The sequence below is a fragment of the Schistocerca piceifrons genome, chromosome 1 (assembly GCF_021461385.2).
Source record: "Schistocerca piceifrons isolate TAMUIC-IGC-003096 chromosome 1, iqSchPice1.1, whole genome shotgun sequence".
NCBI classification, from domain to species: Eukaryota; Metazoa; Arthropoda; class Insecta; order Orthoptera; family Acrididae; genus Schistocerca; species Schistocerca piceifrons.
Genome location: NC_060138.1, coordinates 1,010,884,600 through 1,010,902,439, shown reverse-complemented (window position 1 = coordinate 1,010,902,439; position 17,840 = coordinate 1,010,884,600). Strand labels below are relative to the sequence as shown.

Here is a 17,840-nt window from a genome sequence, read left to right as displayed (position 1 = left end):
ACTCTACCTTACCCCATCTTTTACTGATCCGTGGATGGGGACGACGCATGCCGATTTTGATCTTTTGTGTCCGGAAGTTATTGTAAATTCTCAGCAACAGCATTTTCCTTCAGTGTGGAGTGTGGGATATGTCGTAGCATTGGGTAGTCAGTGTAATCCAGGCCTGGTGCAGTACCCTTTCCTTGGAAGAGTGCAATCGTGAGTTCTTCCAGCGAAAAAGGTTGTGTAATGACACTGTTGTCCTCTTCATATTCCGCACCGTCTTTCTTGTCCAATACGTCAGGTGGAGCTATTATACACAAGAAAGTTTCCAAAAGTACGTAGGATGGTGGAGGTGTGTGCGTATCCATTGTCAGACCGATTTTAATGTTCCGTATTACATTCCAGATCATGGTTAATAGAGTTTCGTTGCAGACTGCAGTGCAGTGCTTATTTTCTTGGTTGCCGCTTATGCTTCCTTAAGAGCAAGAAAGTTTGTATCATTAGATAAATTATTTGAGTAGCACCCTTATGTTCTTCCGCTACTTCACTGAAAAGCGATACCAAGATCCCAAGTCCTTTTCGGGGTTCTCATTTCCGATGATCGAATTCTCTTTGCCTTCCAGTAGTGTTTGGTATAGGTTTCAGATGGGTTTGTTTGTGTTTCATTTCCGGCTGATTGTGTATTTGACGATTTTCCTGAGTTGTGCGTTTATTATAATTTGATTGGACAACTGATCCGAACCTAAAATATCGATGATCACTTCCCACGTCGTTTCTAGAGACAGCGCAGCGGGTACTATGCTCAGGTCCACTGACATCGGGGCTTCATTTGGACGGACTATTCGTGTGGATGAGCCATCAATTAGTACTATAAGGTTTTCCAAATCTAGTACATCCACTAGCGTTTTCCCCATTCCATTGGCATTTCTACAGCCTAACAGTGCATGTTGGCAGTAAGTCGCCTAGGAGGGAAGGGACTTTCCGAGGGAGACAACGATTGTTTTTATATGTTGTTTGTAAAGCCTATCGTTTGGAACGAACTTCCAGCATGCTGGAACAACTGCAGGTCACCAACTTCTGTTGATCAGTACAAGGAAAAACCGGACGAAGTCGCATATTCCACTTTTTTTATTTACTCAATGACTAGCTTCGGTTTGGAACCCATTTTGAAATCATCATAACAGAGTGCAATAACTGTTCATTTGCACTTCATAACAAGCATATATTTTTGACAGAGTTTTTACATTTGCAGAAATACCATTTTGACTATCTGTTGTGATGATTTGAAAACGGGTTCCGGTCCCAAATTATTCATCGAGTAAATAAAAGAAATGAATTTTGCGACTGTGGCTGGCTTTTTGTTGTCGTGTCATCAGGTGTTTTGTAGACTGAGATCGAAGTCTGATGGAGATCCTTGATCCGCACACGGATACCCGCCATTTGCAATGGTACAACGGAAAAGTGGACATATTGTTTTACTAACAACACTGCGTAATTGTAGCCACCATCTCTATCTTCCTGAACGACAGAGAAGCTCAGGATTTTATGACGCTTCTTAGTACTTCAAAACAGAAAGCCAGAAACCTTGATAGTTGGTTTTATGTTTATCGTAGATGTGTCCACTCGGCGATAGGAGATAGGAGATAGGAGATTCCTGAGTCACTTGAGAGCCCAGTGGTCACAGGTGTTTCGGGTATCTGTATCTAGAGAATTTAAAGGGGAAGCAGGCTATCGGAGTTTGGCGGGGGAAGGAAATTCGTAACTCCAGAGAAAAGAGTAAATGCAAGGCAATCGCAGAGACACTGATAGTTTTAAAGGGGCTGTTGTTACGAGAATTGTCTACAACTTTTATTTGACAGAAAAACGAGTGTCTACTGTGGAAGCAATTAAACAGAGGTTGAAAGAAGCTATAGAATTTCGAAGTAGCAACGCTAAGGCAGTTATTAAGGAAATTAGGTTTCCGCTAAAAACAAAAAAGTATGAAGCAGGCTCATGCAATTAGAGACAAGCTATATTTGAGAAAATAATAATTTCTGTATGAGCTGTGCCTATGTTGTTGTTGTTGTTGTTGTTGTGCTCTTCAGTCCGACGAATCGTTTGATTCAGCTCTCTATGCTATTTTGTCCTGTGCCATACTCTTCATCTCCGAATAACTACTGCAACCTACATCTCTCTGAATCTGCTTCCTGTATTCATCTCTGGGTATCCCTCTACGACTTTTACCCCCCCCCCCTTTCCCAGCCCACACTTCCCTCCAACACTAAATTTGTGACCCCTTGATGTCTCAGAATGTCTCATCTCAACCGATCCCTTTTCTTGGTCAAGATGTGGCAAAACTTTTTGTCTCCCCATTTCTATTCAGTACTTCCTTATTAGTCACGTGATCCACCCATCTAATATCCAGTATTCTTCCGTAGCACCACATTTCTAAAGCTTCTATTCTCTTTTTATCTAATACATGGCTACACTTCGGACAAATGCCTTCAGAACAGACTTCCTCACACTTAATATGGAGTCGATGTTAACAAATATCTCTTTTTCAGAAATGCTTTTCTGGCCATTGCCCGTGCACGTTCTATACCGTCATCAGTTATTATGCTGCCCAAATAGAAACCCATCTCCTTTCCTAATCTAATTCCCTTAGCATCACCTGATTTAATTCGACTTAATTCCATTATCCTTGTTTTGCTTCTGTTCATGTTCATCTTATACTCACCTTTCAAGACACTGTCCATTGTGTTCAGGTGCTCTTCCAAGTCCTTCGCTGTATCTGACAGAATTACGATATCATCATCAAACTTCAAAGTTTTTATTTTTTTCTCTGAACTTTAATTCCTATTCCAAATTTTTCTTTGGTTCCCCTTACTGCTTGTTCAGTGTGTATATTGAATAATGCCGGGGAAAGGCTTCAACTCTTTCTCACTCCGTTTTCAACCATTGCTTTCCTCTCATGCCGCTCGACTCCTACAACTGACTTCTGCTTTCTGTACAAGTTGTAAATAGCCTTTCGCTCGCTGCATTGTACCCCTGCTATCTTCCGAATTTCAGAGAGAGTATTTTGGTCAACATTGTCAAAAACTTTCTCGAAGTCTACAAATTCTATAAAAGTATGCTTACCTGTCCTTAACCTATCTTCTAAGATAAGTCGTAGGGTCAGTATTGCTTCGCGTGTTCCTACATTTCTCCGAAATCCAAACTGGTCTTCCCCGAGAGTGTTTTCTACTAGTTTTTCCATTCTTCCTTAAGTAATTCGTGCTAGTATTTTGCAACCAAAACATAATATACTGAGAGTTCGGTAATTTTCACATCTGACAGCATTTGCTTTCCTTGGGATTGGAATTACTAGATTCTTCTTGCAGTATGAGGGTATTTTAATGGCTCATGCACCTTGCTCACCAGACCGAAGACTTTTGTCTCGCTGGCGTTCCAAAGGCTATCAGCAGTTCTGACGGAATATCGTCAGCTCCCTGGGCATTGTTGCGACCTAGATCTTCCAGAGCTTTTTCACATCCTTCTCGCAGTTTCGTATCTCCCACCTACCTTCATCTACGTCCACTTCCCTTTCTATAACATTGCTTTCAAGTTCGTCTCCCCTGTATAGACACTATATACGCCTTCCATCTTTCAACTTTCTCTTCTTTTACGAACTGAACTCTTGATATTCGTACAGCTTGCCTCTTTAATTTGCCTTTTCCCTAATGAAATATGCTTCTATATCCTTTTATTTGTCCTGTAGCCATTCCTGCTTAGCAGTTTTGCCCTTCCTGCTAATTTCATTTTTTAAACGTTTGTATTCCATTTCGTCGGCTTCATCTGCTACATTTAAATTTTATCCTTTCATCATTTAAATTCAGTATCTCGTTTCAGCCAGGGATTTCTACTAGGCCTTGTATTTTTACCTATTTGACCCTCTGACGCCTCCAATACTTCATCTGTTAAAGCTACCTATTGGTTTTCTACTGTATTCCTTTCACCTATGCACCGTGGAGGCTAATATATTAATTGTGCAGAATACTCTTCGTCCGACCTCGTGAGAGCCTCCGGGTGATGCAACGAGCAAAAAGAGTAAAATAGGCTAAGCGGCGCTACGTTGGTAGCATGCACAAAATAGGAGTTTGGGTGAGGGCGAGGCGTATACTTGGGAAGTCTGTAGTAATGTGTAATCACTCTGCGAAGATCACGCAAATAGTTTAACTTCTTTGTCCAATAAACAGAAGACCCCGGTTCGAACCATGGGCTTGGTACAAATTTTTATTCGTCGTTAATGAGTTCTTTCACTGCCCGAATGCGCCAGATATCGGAATTTCTCCTTTCTGACCATAAAAGATAATTGCACATTTGAAGCAATTAAAAAATTAGGGAGGATGAAATATATACTGTTTTCATTACGAAACTATGATTTTATCATCAAACGTGATTGCACTCCTCAGACCGGTATTAAAGGGACAGCGCCTAATAATAACTCATTGAGCCGATTGAAATGGCTGTATTCAGAAGACCGTTGTCATGTGGAAGTCATATCAAGCAACGGGAGATTATCACAACCAAACGAACCAACAAAATTATGAAAAGTGTTTGACACGAAAGGTGATTCTGAATGTAAAACCTAACTGTGTGCTAATTCTCGACTCTGCTCCAGATCGCAGCGTTGAAATAAAGCTCCAACGTCTAATTCCAATAAAGACAATATCAGGAAGCGACGTATCCCATTCTCAGATGACATGCTGAAACCTATTCTGTACGAGGTGGTTGAAGAACCAAGTTAGGATCCTTCGAGTATTTCGTAAAATAAGATTCTACAAAAGTGCGTCTCACGTTGTTTTACCCCTTCCTACGTACCACCAGGAATTACATCCAATAGTGAATATTTGGTCTATTGTGAAAGGTAGGGTAGTTTCTAATAACATAACATTTGTGTGAGGAGAAATTTAATTCAATGACTAAAGAAGATTGGAGTCCGTTGTGTGAATCCGTTAACAATTGAGCGAGAATACATGCTGCAAGAAACCTCTTTCGACGATGAAGTCTATAACAGATAAATACGTTTATGTGGCGTAGATAGTGACTGCGAAAGTGATTACAGTGTTTCTCATTCTGAAGATGATGGAGAACTGGAAGGATAACTGAGCTGCCTTATAGTGATTGAAGGTGAGTACATGCAGTCAGTTATCTCTTGTATCGAGTTTCGCTGCGGTTCTCTCCGTGACGTCACCCATGCTTTCAGATGTCTGGCGCGGAGTACACTAGCCACTTGAGCTCTGTGGCAGGAGTATGTGTTACGATGAGGTGATACTCTTCGCATATGAAAGCTTCAGTTTAGTAACAGGAGACACCCATACTATTATCGACTGCTTCGACTAATCGCCTCGATGGAAGTAGCCAGCCACCAGTCACCTCTGTGGAACTGTGAACATGTCGAGTACCACTTGTCGCGCAGCTGCAGCATTGTCTGATTTAACGCTCACAGTTCATCTTCTTCTGTAGTAGCTCATAGATAATAGAGTACATTAGTCCAGTTGCCACCAGTACTGATATCTTTATTCGAATCAGTTATCAGTTTAATGAAGTAAAATGGACCTCGGCCACTGCTGACACAGTTGTTCAATCATTACTGTGAAGGTATCAGAATGTCTGTTGTAAATTAATTTGGATATGTGTCTAGTAAGATAAAATGTGTATACAGTTGTTCTGTCAGAGCTAGAAAATATGACTCATAAATTGCCGTGTTCATAAAACTGTAATATATGGTAACCGTCATGAAAATTAATATTTGTAGTCACTATCTGGCATTGTAATCAGCCCCTTTGTTGTCTCTTACAAAAATAATTTATTTGACATACTGCCTTTTTCTTTCACAGGGAACCATCTGGGACTGTAAACTAGTTTCAAGCATATGGCAGTATTTCATGCTGGCGAATTACAGTTGGATATTGATGGAGGCCCTATATTTACACAACCTTATTTTCAGCGCACTCTTTTCAGATAGGAGCAGCATTAAGGTTTACATCATTCTAGGCTGGGGTATGTACAATGACAGCTTAAATTGCTAACAGTAGTAAATATGTGAAGAATGTTCATAAAGTAACATTACTAGGATAAAGGACAACTAAAATCAATTATGACGTCAGATTTTCCGTAACAGTCGTATGTATTCTGACAGTAATAACATCATAAAATCTCAGCTGGAATAATTACAATTTCACTCTGAGCCTCATTGTTCCAACTTATGCATAACAGTGAAGAATATAAACAGGCAATTAGTTAGAAAATGAAAGAGGCGATGATTTTATTGCTGGAATTGAACAAATGCGAGCTCACAAAAATTATGTCTATTTTTCCCATGCTGGTAAGTAAATGAAAACTGTGATTTTCTTGAAGTGCAGTTTGCAGAAATTCATTTCACATTTCTCAATGTGTAATGCAAGACGTTACATACTGGGATGTGAAGACAGACTTTGTTATACAAACCTTATAACATGGAATTTAAGAAGTGTTTGTAGTCGCCAAATGATTTACTCGTGTATTGGCTGTTGAAACGAACTGTTAATCACAGCCTTCTATGAGAATGTATGAGGCAAGTTTGCTATATTCTGTACCTTACTTTCTAAACTTTCTTCCGTATTTTTAAACACGTAATGTCTAAGATGCACGTTTGTAAGTCTATAATTCTAATTGAGAACATAGTTAGGATTTTGTTCAGTAGTTATCACAATCTGTACGAATCCTTGGTTGGCGAAACAAACAAGGAATAAACAGTCTAATGAGCATAGGATATGGGTTTGAAGTAAAATGAAGAAAGACGAAATCTGAATTGGGGATCACAAAGTAGATGAAGCTAAGGGCTTCTGCTGCCTGGACAGCAAAATAAACCATGACTGACAGAGGAAGGAGGACATAAAAAAAAACTGAGTAGCACTGGAAAAATCGACGAAGTATGCTAATATCGAAGATAGGTGCCAATATGAAGCTTTGTATGATAGTGGGACATGGAGTGTGGAAAAACCGGAGTAGACGAGAATCGAAGCATTTGAGATGTGATGCTACAGAAGACTGTTGAGAATTGGCTGGACTAATAAGGTAGGAAATTAATAGGTTCCCCCCAGTATCAACGAGGGAAGGAATACATGGAAAACACTGACAAGAAGAAGAGGCTGAATGATAGGATACGTGTTAAGACATCATGGAATTACTTCCAAGGTACTAGAGGGAGTTGTAGAGGGTAAAAACTGTAGAAGAAGACAGCGATTTTAATACATCCAACAAACAATTGAGGCCGTAGGCAGCAATTGCTACTCTGAGATGAAAAGATTCACATAGGAGAGGAATTCGTGGTGGACCGAATGAAACTAGTCAGAAGGCCGATGACAAAAAGAAAGTGGAGGAACAGAGACAGTCGTTTTTTCCTCGCTCCATTTGTGGGGATTTGTATGTGGTACTCTCCGCCCTACCCCATATATGATCTTGTGGAGTATGTATCTTGATGTAGAACTGCAGTCATGAAATAACATTTATGTAAAATTTAAGCTTCCATTGAATAACGTATCTTTATGAATTTCAGGAGGAAGTAATATAGTTCAGGGGGAATGTAGAGTGAGCGAGTCTTAAAATAAGTTCCCGTGATATGGACATGCGCTCAAGGAAAATCACTTCCTGTGTTGGATCCACCCAGTATTTTCGAAAATGGGAATCATGGAAGAGTCATTTTATCTGGTCGATGCAGTCCTGTCGTCCTAGCAAACACCTTACACTGTTATACACAGTGAGCAGCACAGACTTCAGAATCACAACTGAAAGGAAGTCAAACCTATGTGTCTGCTACAGTGATGTTAGTCCGAGGTAGACGAGCCTTTGACATTGCACTGCACACTTCCTCTTTGACTCCTCAGCTGCTTTCTAAGATAATTTTAAAAACCGCTTGAGTCACTGTTCTGATTAAGTCAACCATGGGAAATCATGTGGTAGTCGGGGTGATATTTATATCCTCCTCGAAGCTAGATAATTATTGCAATTAATAATAATACAACCATATTATGGTCATGGAAGCAAGATAATTGCTCCATTAATGGTGATGCTCCATCTTGAAGTGATAAATTTGATCAAGTTTCCATTGTAAATTTCTAATAAAAGGTCAAACCTTTATTTGTAGAGCTTAGATCTACTGCGCTAATCTGCTATTATTAGAATCTAGAAATTAATTGTAATTCTGAGTAAGTATGTTCTGCAGGTGGATTACTTTGTAACCATTCTCTTGATCGTGTGTTCTCTGATGATCAGTCGGTGAGTTTAAGCACAGATTGTCTTGGCTTTACCTGTTGGTTTCGCCTGCCAGGGAGTTATTCAGATTTTGCTGATCGCAGAGCCATATACTAACTATGTTCTCAGTTAGAATTATGAACTTACAAAGCCTAATGTGTATGTTCCCTTTCACTGATGATAGTAATATCATCAACGAATCTTATCACTGCTTGAATCTGAATCCTGTTCTTGAACCTTTCTTAAACTGTAGGAACGAAATCCCTGCCTTACACGGTTTTTAATATGAGCACTTCGTTCTTAGCCTTCCACTCTTATTCATCCCTCCTCTCTCCTGTACTTACTGCATGGCACCCGTCTTTGCCTATAGCGTACCCCTAGTTTTCTCAGAATTTCGAACACCTTGCGGCATTTGGCTTCGTCGAACACGTTTTCCGCGTAAAAGAATTCTATGGACGTGTCTTGATTTTTTTCTTTAGTTTTGTTTCCATTATCAACCGAAACGTCAAAACTGCCTCTCTGGTGCCTACACCTTTCCTAATACCATACTGATCGTCATCTAACACACACACAATTCTATCTTCCATTCTTCTGTATATTATTCTTTCAGTAACTTGGATGAACTTGTCGGCTCTTGTAATCTTCGAAATATTGTCGATGATGCTTCTCCGAAGGTCTGATGGAATATCGCGTCTCATACATTCTGCACAACAACGTGAATTGTCGTTGTATTGCCACTTCCACTAATGACTTTAGAAATTCCTGTGTTATGTTACCTATTCCTTCTGCTTTATTTGATAACAAGTCGTCTAGAGTTCTTTTAAATTCCGATTTTAATACTGGATCCCCTAGCTCTGTTCCTTCTTCTGCCACATAAGACAAGTCCTCCTCCTTAACTGTGCTCTCTCGACCTATCCCTCTCTCCTCTGCGCTAAAAAGTGGAATTCCCATTGCACTCTTAATATTACAGCCTTTAGTTTTAAATGTGCGGCTGTGGGGATTCATGACACCATACTATCTCGGCTCGTAACAGTTTATTTTATGTGCCACACAGTTATTGTCTTACCAGCGCGTCTAAGAGTATGCAGATGTTAGGGACGTGGTCTGCTTGGTTTTACTAATTCAGTGCGTTTCTCTCGTATTAAAACTGATGCAATGTGTAGGCAGATGTACGTAAAAGTAGGCATAAGAGAAATAAATCTGAATTACTTAAGGAAATTATTTCGTACAATAAGGGCTGAGTGTTAAGTTGCTGGCACAGCTAACCTAAGTTGAATTCATGCTAAGAAGGGCCTTTTGTGGTTTCCGTGTGAATTTATACTCAAATTCTGACTTCACACCACACCGAACTGGTCTTACTTAAGTTTTTGATTCATATACGTTTCTGGAGCTGACTAATACGAAAATGTAAATTTATCAGACATGGAAAAGCGTGGTAGTCAATAATTAGAGCCTAAATATATTAAGTAGACGCATAATATTAGGCAGAAGGTTAAGGTCCCATAAATACAAAGAGAACAATGTTACATACAGAGTCATTAAAACAAAGGGGTTTTCTTTGTGGCAGGACATTCTCCTGAAATTTCAATCATCAATTTCCTCCTCCGATTGCGAAAATATTCCATTGGTGCCCATTTACATAGGGAGAAATGATCCTCATTATTAACATAAAAGAAATCAGAGGTCACACAGAAAGATTCAAGTGTTCGTTTCTCCCGCATGCTCTTCGAGATTGGAACTGTAGAGATATAGCTTGAAGGTGGTTCGATGAACCCTCTCCCAGGCACTTAAATGTGAATTTCAGAGTAATCATTTAGATGGAGATGTACTTTCAAAATCAATAAACAAAAGAGCATCTAAGTGAATTACAAGGTTGTAAGGTTAGTACCAGTCACCATCAGATGCAAATACATGCTAGAGAAAAATTTGATGTAAACAGTACGTATCAGGAAAGATCTCCATGTATCTGACAAGCCACATCAATGTTTCAGAGCCGGCCGGTGTGGCCGTGCGGTTATAGGCGCTTCAGTCTGGAACCGCGTGACCGCTACGGTCGCAGGTTCGAATCCTGCCTCGGGCATGGATGTGTGTGATGTCCTTAGGTTAGTTAGGTTTAAGTAGTTCTAAGTTCTAGGGGACTGATGACCACAGATGTTAAGTCCCATAGTGCTCAGAGCCATTTGAACCAATGTTTCAGAGATCTGAGAAATACTCCAAAATGAAAGAAAAGCTGAAGAACATATCATATTTTCTCCCACTCCGTGCTTTTGTAACACATATTTCTCTTCTACTACAGTAATTATTATTACTTTATATGTACAACGAACATACCAGCGAGAAAAGTAAATGGAAAGACTTAATTTTTACTCTTTGTCCCCAGGTTTGCCACTCCTCTGTGTCATCCCCTGGATTGTATGCAGGATTTACATAGAGGATGATCTATGTTGGACTGTAAACAGAAATAAAATTGTGTTTGGGATAATATTTGTTCCTATAGCAGTCTCGAATATCGTAAGTAGGAAACAAATATACTTTAATTATATACATTCATGTCTGCATGGGTATGCGTCAATACTTCCGTGTTAATAAATGTTCAGATGATATTACATACATGATTATTTAATTACGAGAAACTCTCTCTCCGCATAAAGTTCACATTGTGAATTAAATGTTCGTTTGCAGTTAGAGGAGACACTTAATTCTTGTTTCTTACATTATTGCACTTAAAAATTTCAGTTTTTCAGATAAGTTAAAAAGAAAACTTTTAAAACATATATTTCCAGATACTTTATATTTTCTACTGACTTCATAAGTTTGCCTCTACTTCTACAGTAGTAGTGACACATGTTTTAAAGAGCTCAACTGTGTATAACATCCTCATCGTAATTTGTTGTAACTACAGAAACTTATCCAGTGATAATATATCTTAACATCTTTTTCAGATATGTTTCATATTATTTGTAATCCTTGTGTGGGTTATATTAAGGAAACTGCGATCATCCGTGTGTGAGGAGACAAAAATCTACAGGTAAACCTTTTGTTTCTTATATATTGGCGCTACAGCTACACATTAATTCGGTATTAATAAAATGACAAGCTAATTAACATTATTTTTTTATCTTCTAGACGTCTGGCGAAATCTACACTCGTACTTATACCGTTATTTGGAGTGCACTACGTAGTATTCCTGGGCTTTCACTTATATTCAGAACCTGAAAGTACAACAGAAATGGTTGCACTTTTTATAAACCAGTTGTTTACCTCATTCCAGGTACGCCTATGTTAGAATTACTTATTCCATTACCTGTAGTGCTTTCCTTTTATCTAACTGGAAAAGTTATGACTCTCGTATTACTTCTTTCTAACGTTATTTTTTCTTAAATAAAAACGTATTTTACTGCAAAAGTGTCATATGATGTAAAAGGCAAAATATTTTTAAATGTAGACTCTTTTTTGAATGTATATCATGTCGTCCTCCATAAGTTACAACATGGGGTTACCGCTAAGTGACGTTTCTTTCTTGATGACCCACTGTCCTTTTGCTGTACCTTATTCCTTGTGCCTCCCTGGAAGGAAATAATGATTTCATAAATGAGATCATATAACCTCAGGACGTGTATTATGTACAACTTCTGTTAAAATCTATCAGTTGTATAGTATCTTCGCCATTGATGTCATCTTATAAACGACTTTATGTACAAGTGCCCACAATAATGTAACTTTCCTGTCCAATAGCTGACAAATAACACTGCAGTGAGAGATCCACCTAAGTTCAGTTTATGGTACAGAATCGAGCCACGATCAGAATAACTGAAATTCACAACTTTCGCAGATATGTTTGTCTCCGTTGACTTTTCGTCTAAGTTGGCCTGTCCACAACTTTGTATGAGATCTGAGATGATGATTAGATGCCCATAACTAATCAAACTATTGCGTACTGTTTTGTGTGATTAGCTTCCATCGGAAATAAAAATAAAATATGTTCTGGATCCCCCCCCCCATGGACCTTGCCTGGTTGGGAGGTTTGCGTGCCTCAGCGATACAGATGCCGTACCGTACGTGCAGCATCCTTTTCACTAGTTGCAGGGGCAACAGTCTGGATGAGTGACTGATCTGGCCCTGTAACACTAACCAAAACGGCCTTGCTGTGCTGGTACTGCGAACGGCTGAAAGCAATGGGAAACTATAGCCGTGATTTTTCCCGAGGGAATGCAGCTTTACCGTACAGTTAAATGATGATGGCGTCTTCTTGGGTAAAGTATTCCGGAGGTAAAATAGTCCCCAATTCAGATCTCCAGGTGGGGACGACTCAGGAGGACGTCGTTATCAGGAGAAAGAAATCTGGCGTTCTACGGATTGGAGCGTGGAATGTCAGATCCCTTAATCGGGCACGTAGGTTAGAAAATTTAGAAAGGGACCGGTTAAACTTAGATATAGTGGGAATTAGTGAAGTTCAGTGGCAGGAGGAACAAGACTTCTGGTCAGCTGAATACGGGGTTATAAATACAAAATCAAATAGGGGGTTAATGCAGGAGTAGGTTTAATAATGAATACAAAAATTGGAGTGCTGGTAAGCTACTAAAAGCAAGAGAGTGAACGCATTATTGTGGCCAAGACAGACACGAAGCCCACGCCTGCCACAGTAGTACAAGTTTATATGCCAACTAGCTCAGCAGATGACGAAGAGATTGATTAAATGTATGATGAGATAAAAGAAATTATTCAGATAGTGAAGGGAGACGAAAATTCGAAAGTCACGGTTCAAATGGCTCTATGCACTATGGGACTTAACATCTGAGGTCATCAGTCCCCTAGAGTTAGAATTACTTAAACCTAACTAACCTAAGGACATCTCACACACCCATGCCCGAGGTAGGATTCGAACCTGCGACAGTAGCAGCAGTGCGGTTCCGGACTGAAGCAACTAGAACCACTCGGTCACAGCGGCCGGTTCAATAGTCATGGGTGACTGGAGTTCGATGGTAGGAAAAGGAAGAGAAGGAATCTTAGTAGGTGAATATGGAATGAGGGTAAGAAATGAAGGAGGCAGACGCGTGGTAGAATTCTGCATAGAGCATAACTTAATCACAGCTAACACTTGGTTCAAGAATCATGAAAGAAGGTTGCATACATGGAAGAGGCCTGGAGATACTGGAAGGTTTAAGATAGTTTATATAATAGTAAGACAGAGATTTCGGAACCATGTTTTAAATTGTAAGACATTTCCAGGGGCAGATGTGGACTCTGACCACAATCTCTTCTGTTATGAACTGAGGAAACTGCAAAAAGGTGGGAATTTAAGGAGATGGGACCTGTATAAACTGACAGAATCAGAGATTGTAAGAGGAGCATTAGGGAAAGATTGACAGGAATGGGGAAAGAAACGGAATAGAAGCTGGGTAGTTTTGAGGAATGAAATAGTGAAGACAGCAGAGGATCAAATAGGTAAAAATAAGAGGGCTAGTAGAAATTCTTCGGTAATAGAAGATATATTGAATTTAAGTGATGAAATGAGAAAATATAAATATGCAGTAAACGAAGCAGGCAAAAATGAATACAAACGTCTTAAAAATAAGATCGACAGGAAGTGCTAAATGTCCAAGCAGGGATGTATAGAGGACAAATGTAAGGATGTAGAGGCACATCTCACTATGGGTAAGATAGATACTGCCTGCAGGAAATTAAAGAGACCTTTGGAGAAAAGAGAACCACTTGTATGAATATCAAGAGCTCTGATGGAAACCCAGTTCTAATCAAAAAAGGGAAAGCAGGAAGGTGGAAGGAGTATATAGAGGGTCTATACATGGGCGATATACTTGAGGACAATATTATGGAAATGGAAGAGCATGTAGATGAAGATGAAATGGGAGATACGATACTGCGTGAAGAGTTTGACAGAGCACTGAAAGACCTGAGTCGAAACAAGGCCCCGGGAGTGGACAACATTCCATAAGAACTACTGACGGCCTTGGGAGAGCCAGTCCTGACAAAACTCTACCATCGGGTGAGCAAAATGTACTAAACAGGTGAAATACCCTCAGACTTCAAGAAGAATATAATAATTCCAATCCCAAAGAATGCAGGTGTTGACAGTTGTGAAAATTACCAAACTATCAGTTTAATAAGTCACGGCTGCAATATAGTAAGCGAATTCTTTACAGACGAATGGAAAAACTGGTAGAAGCCGACCTCGGGAAGATCAGTTTGGATTCCGTAAAAATGTTGGAACACGTGAGGCAATACTGACCCTACGACTTATCTTAAAAGATAGATTAAGGAAAGGCAAACCTACGTTTCTAGCATTTGTAGACTTAGAGAAATCATATGACAATGTTGTCTGGAATACTATCTTTCAAATTCTGAAGGTGGCAGGGGTAAAATACAGGAAGCGAAAGGCAATTTACAATTTGTACAGAAACCAGATGGCAGTTATAAGAGTCGAGGGGTATGAAAGGGAAGAGTGGCTTGGAAGGGAGTGAGGCAGGGTTGTAGCCTATCCCCGATGTTATTCAATCTGTATACTGAGGAAGCAGTAAAGGAAACGAAAGAAAAAGGAGAAAATTGATCGGAATGGACACTGTCATGAAAGGAGGATATAAGATGAACATGGACAAAAGGAAAACGAGGATAATGGAATGTAGTCGAATTAAGTCCGGTGATGCTGAGGGAATTAGCTTAGGAAATGAGACACTTAAAGTAGTAAAGGAGTTTTGCTATTTGGGGAGCAAAATAACAGATGATGGTCGAAGTAGAGAGGATATAAAATGTAGACTGGCAATTGCATGAAAAGCGTTTCTGAAAACGAGAAATTTGTTAACTTCGAGTGTGGATTTAAGTGTCTGGAAGTCGTTTCTGAAAGTTTTTGTATGGAGTGTAGCCATGTATGGAGGTGAAACGTCGACAATAAGTAGTTTGGACAAAAAGAGAATAGAAGCTTTCGAAATGTGGTGCTACAGAAGAATGCTGAAGATTAAATGGGTAGATAACATAACTAATGGAGAGGTATTGAATAGAATTAGGGAGAAGAGGGGTCTGTGGTACAACTTGACTAGAAGAAGGGATCGGTTGGTAGGACATGTTTTGAGGCATCAAGGGATCACCAATTTAGTATTCGAGGGCAGCGTGGAGGGCGAAAATCATAGAGGGAGACCAAGAGATGAATACACTAAGTAGATTCAGAAGGATGTAGGTTGCATTAGGTAGTGGGAGATGAAGAAGTTTGCACAGGATAGAGTAGCATGGAGGGGTGCATCAAACCAGTCTCTGGACTGAAGACCACAATAACAACAACAACAACACTTCGATACGACCGCGGTCAGTGGTGCCATCCTACTAACGAAATGAAATTAAAATACAGTCCCATCTGCAGTGATACCGGTACACGGCTGCAGCTAACCACCAAGGGACGCTCCAGTCTCATAGCGACTAACTGCCCCATTGCAGCTGATTCCGTATAAAAGGATGGCTTGTAATGTCATTCTCCCGGTGTCAGAATTACATGTCTTTTGAATCCAGTTATCATTTATACAGTTCTAAGTTACACCAATGTAAGGAAGATACATTATATATATACAAAAAAACTTAGTTCCATGCAATCTGTCAGTACTGTTCACATGTAAATTATGTTTACAATATGTTGACTGATCCAGCTTAAAATGGCGAGTGAAGGACCAAAAACATAACAAAAAAATCGCCTTAAGACTCGACATAAAAACAGCAGAACGTGTTTGGTGCATATATGAAACGACTGTATTTAACTAGTGGAATACAAATCTAGAATCTTTCTCAAGGAAAATTACCCCCTGGCTTATTGATGCTTTTTTTATGGCTGATGTAATTAACTAATAGTAATCAAAACATCGTTTTTAAGTGAAATGCATTAGTTAATCAAGCTATTTTGACTTTAGACTTAAACTTAGATACGATAGTTACTTCAAAATAACTATTAAGGGGTGTGAAAAAATAAATTTATCAGTGCTTGACATTTTAAGCATTTTGATTGGCTATTTAATTACAGGATGTATATACAGCCAATTCGGTTGCACAAAATTTTTGTCGGTTGACCATGGTTTCGATTGCACTAGGGCAATCTTCTTCAGAATAAAAAGTTACGTGGTCAACTGACAAAAATTTTGTGCAATCGATGTAGCTGTATATATATCCTGTAATTTATCAGTGCTCTCTTATTAGGTTTTCTGAAATTAATTCTTGGTAGACGCCTCTACATATGATGTCGCTGGGGAATAGGAGATGGTTCTGACTGTCAATAAATTTTAGTAATGGTAGGCATTACTTCCAAAAAAAAAAAGCCCATCGGCAAAAGTTTGAAATAACACGACAGAGTTTATAGAATAAACGTACTTAACAGATAAAAATGAAAACAGCAACAAATATTTAAGAAATATTATGTTCTATCCGAAGGCATCTCTTACTGTATATCAGAACAAAACTTGATCAGATTGTGATGAAAAAAATGTCTTTGCTCCGAAGCACTTGACTGTATGTCGATCGAGTCATTACAAGCTGTCTTCAATTCACGGAAAGATAGAACTTGCGAGCGTCCCACTCGATACCTGTTAACATGGACCTCCGCTAATACGAAAGCAACTTGTCTCATTTTTTGCAGACAGTGCAGATCAACAGGCCGCCTAGATTCTAATTCCTTACGTTTTTATTTTGGAGCCATTAGGCTTCTGGCTTGTTCGATACGAAAAGCCGCGAATTCCTTTTCTGCGCCAACCTCTTCGTTTCTGACTAGCACTTGCACCCTCCGTCTCCAGTTATTGCTGGTTGTAGTCCAATCTCTGTCTTTCCCTATAGTTTTCACCGTCTATAGCTCCCTCTATTACCACAGAGCTTAATAATCCCTCATGTCTTACGACATGTCTTATCACCTGCCTCTTCTTTATGTGAGAGTATTCCGTAATTATGTTCCTTTGTTCACCAATTTTGAGGACAGCCCTCTTATTACTTATCTTATAAGTTCAAGTGATTCTCATCGTTCTTCTGTAGCACCACATCCAAACACTTTGATTCTCTTTTATTCCGGTTTTCCCTAAGTCCATGTTTCAACGGCCCTGGCCAGGAATGCCGTCTTTTGCCTGTTTCAGTCGGCTTTTTATGTTCTTAATTCGTACATCATGGGTTACGTTTCTGCCTAAGTAGCAGAATTCCTTACATTCGTCTACTTCGTGATCACCAAGTCTGATATTAAGCTCATCGATTTTCTCATTTCTGCTATTTCTCTTTACTTTCGCCTTCGTCTAGTTTACTCTCAATCAGTATTCGACACTAATTAGATTGGCCATTCCTTTCAACAGCTCTTCACCTTCAATGATTATAGTAATGATATCACTGGGGCTTATCACTGATTTCCTTTCCCCAGCATTTTAATCTTACTCTTTAACTTTTGTTTTACTTCCGTCGTTGCTTCTTCGATGTATGTATAGGATGATAGGTACGGCCGAAAGAATGCGTTCGTGTCTTATAACATATTTAATCCAACCACTTCGTTCTTCGTCTTCCAATCTCGTTTTTTCCTCTTGGTTCTTTTACATGTTCTATACTGCTGTCTTTCCCAGGTTACTCCTATTTTCCTCACAATT

At 39.4% G+C, this 17,840-nt stretch overlaps 1 protein-coding gene across 1 annotated transcript in view; it reads left to right on the top strand.

The window, feature by feature from the left end:
• The window catches only part of LOC124777173 (parathyroid hormone/parathyroid hormone-related peptide receptor-like), a gene marked incomplete at its 3' end in the record, with an annotated part of 209,890 nt that overhangs the window by 180,359 nt on the left and 11,691 nt on the right, over nt 1-17,840 (top strand). Inside the window, exons 8-11 of the mRNA XM_047252486.1 lie at nt 5,841-6,003; nt 10,616-10,746; nt 11,178-11,263; nt 11,362-11,506. Coding sequence (XP_047108442.1) covers nt 5,841-6,003; nt 10,616-10,746; nt 11,178-11,263; nt 11,362-11,506 — 525 coding nt within the window. The remainder of the gene's footprint in view (nt 1-5,840; nt 6,004-10,615; nt 10,747-11,177; nt 11,264-11,361; nt 11,507-17,840) is intronic.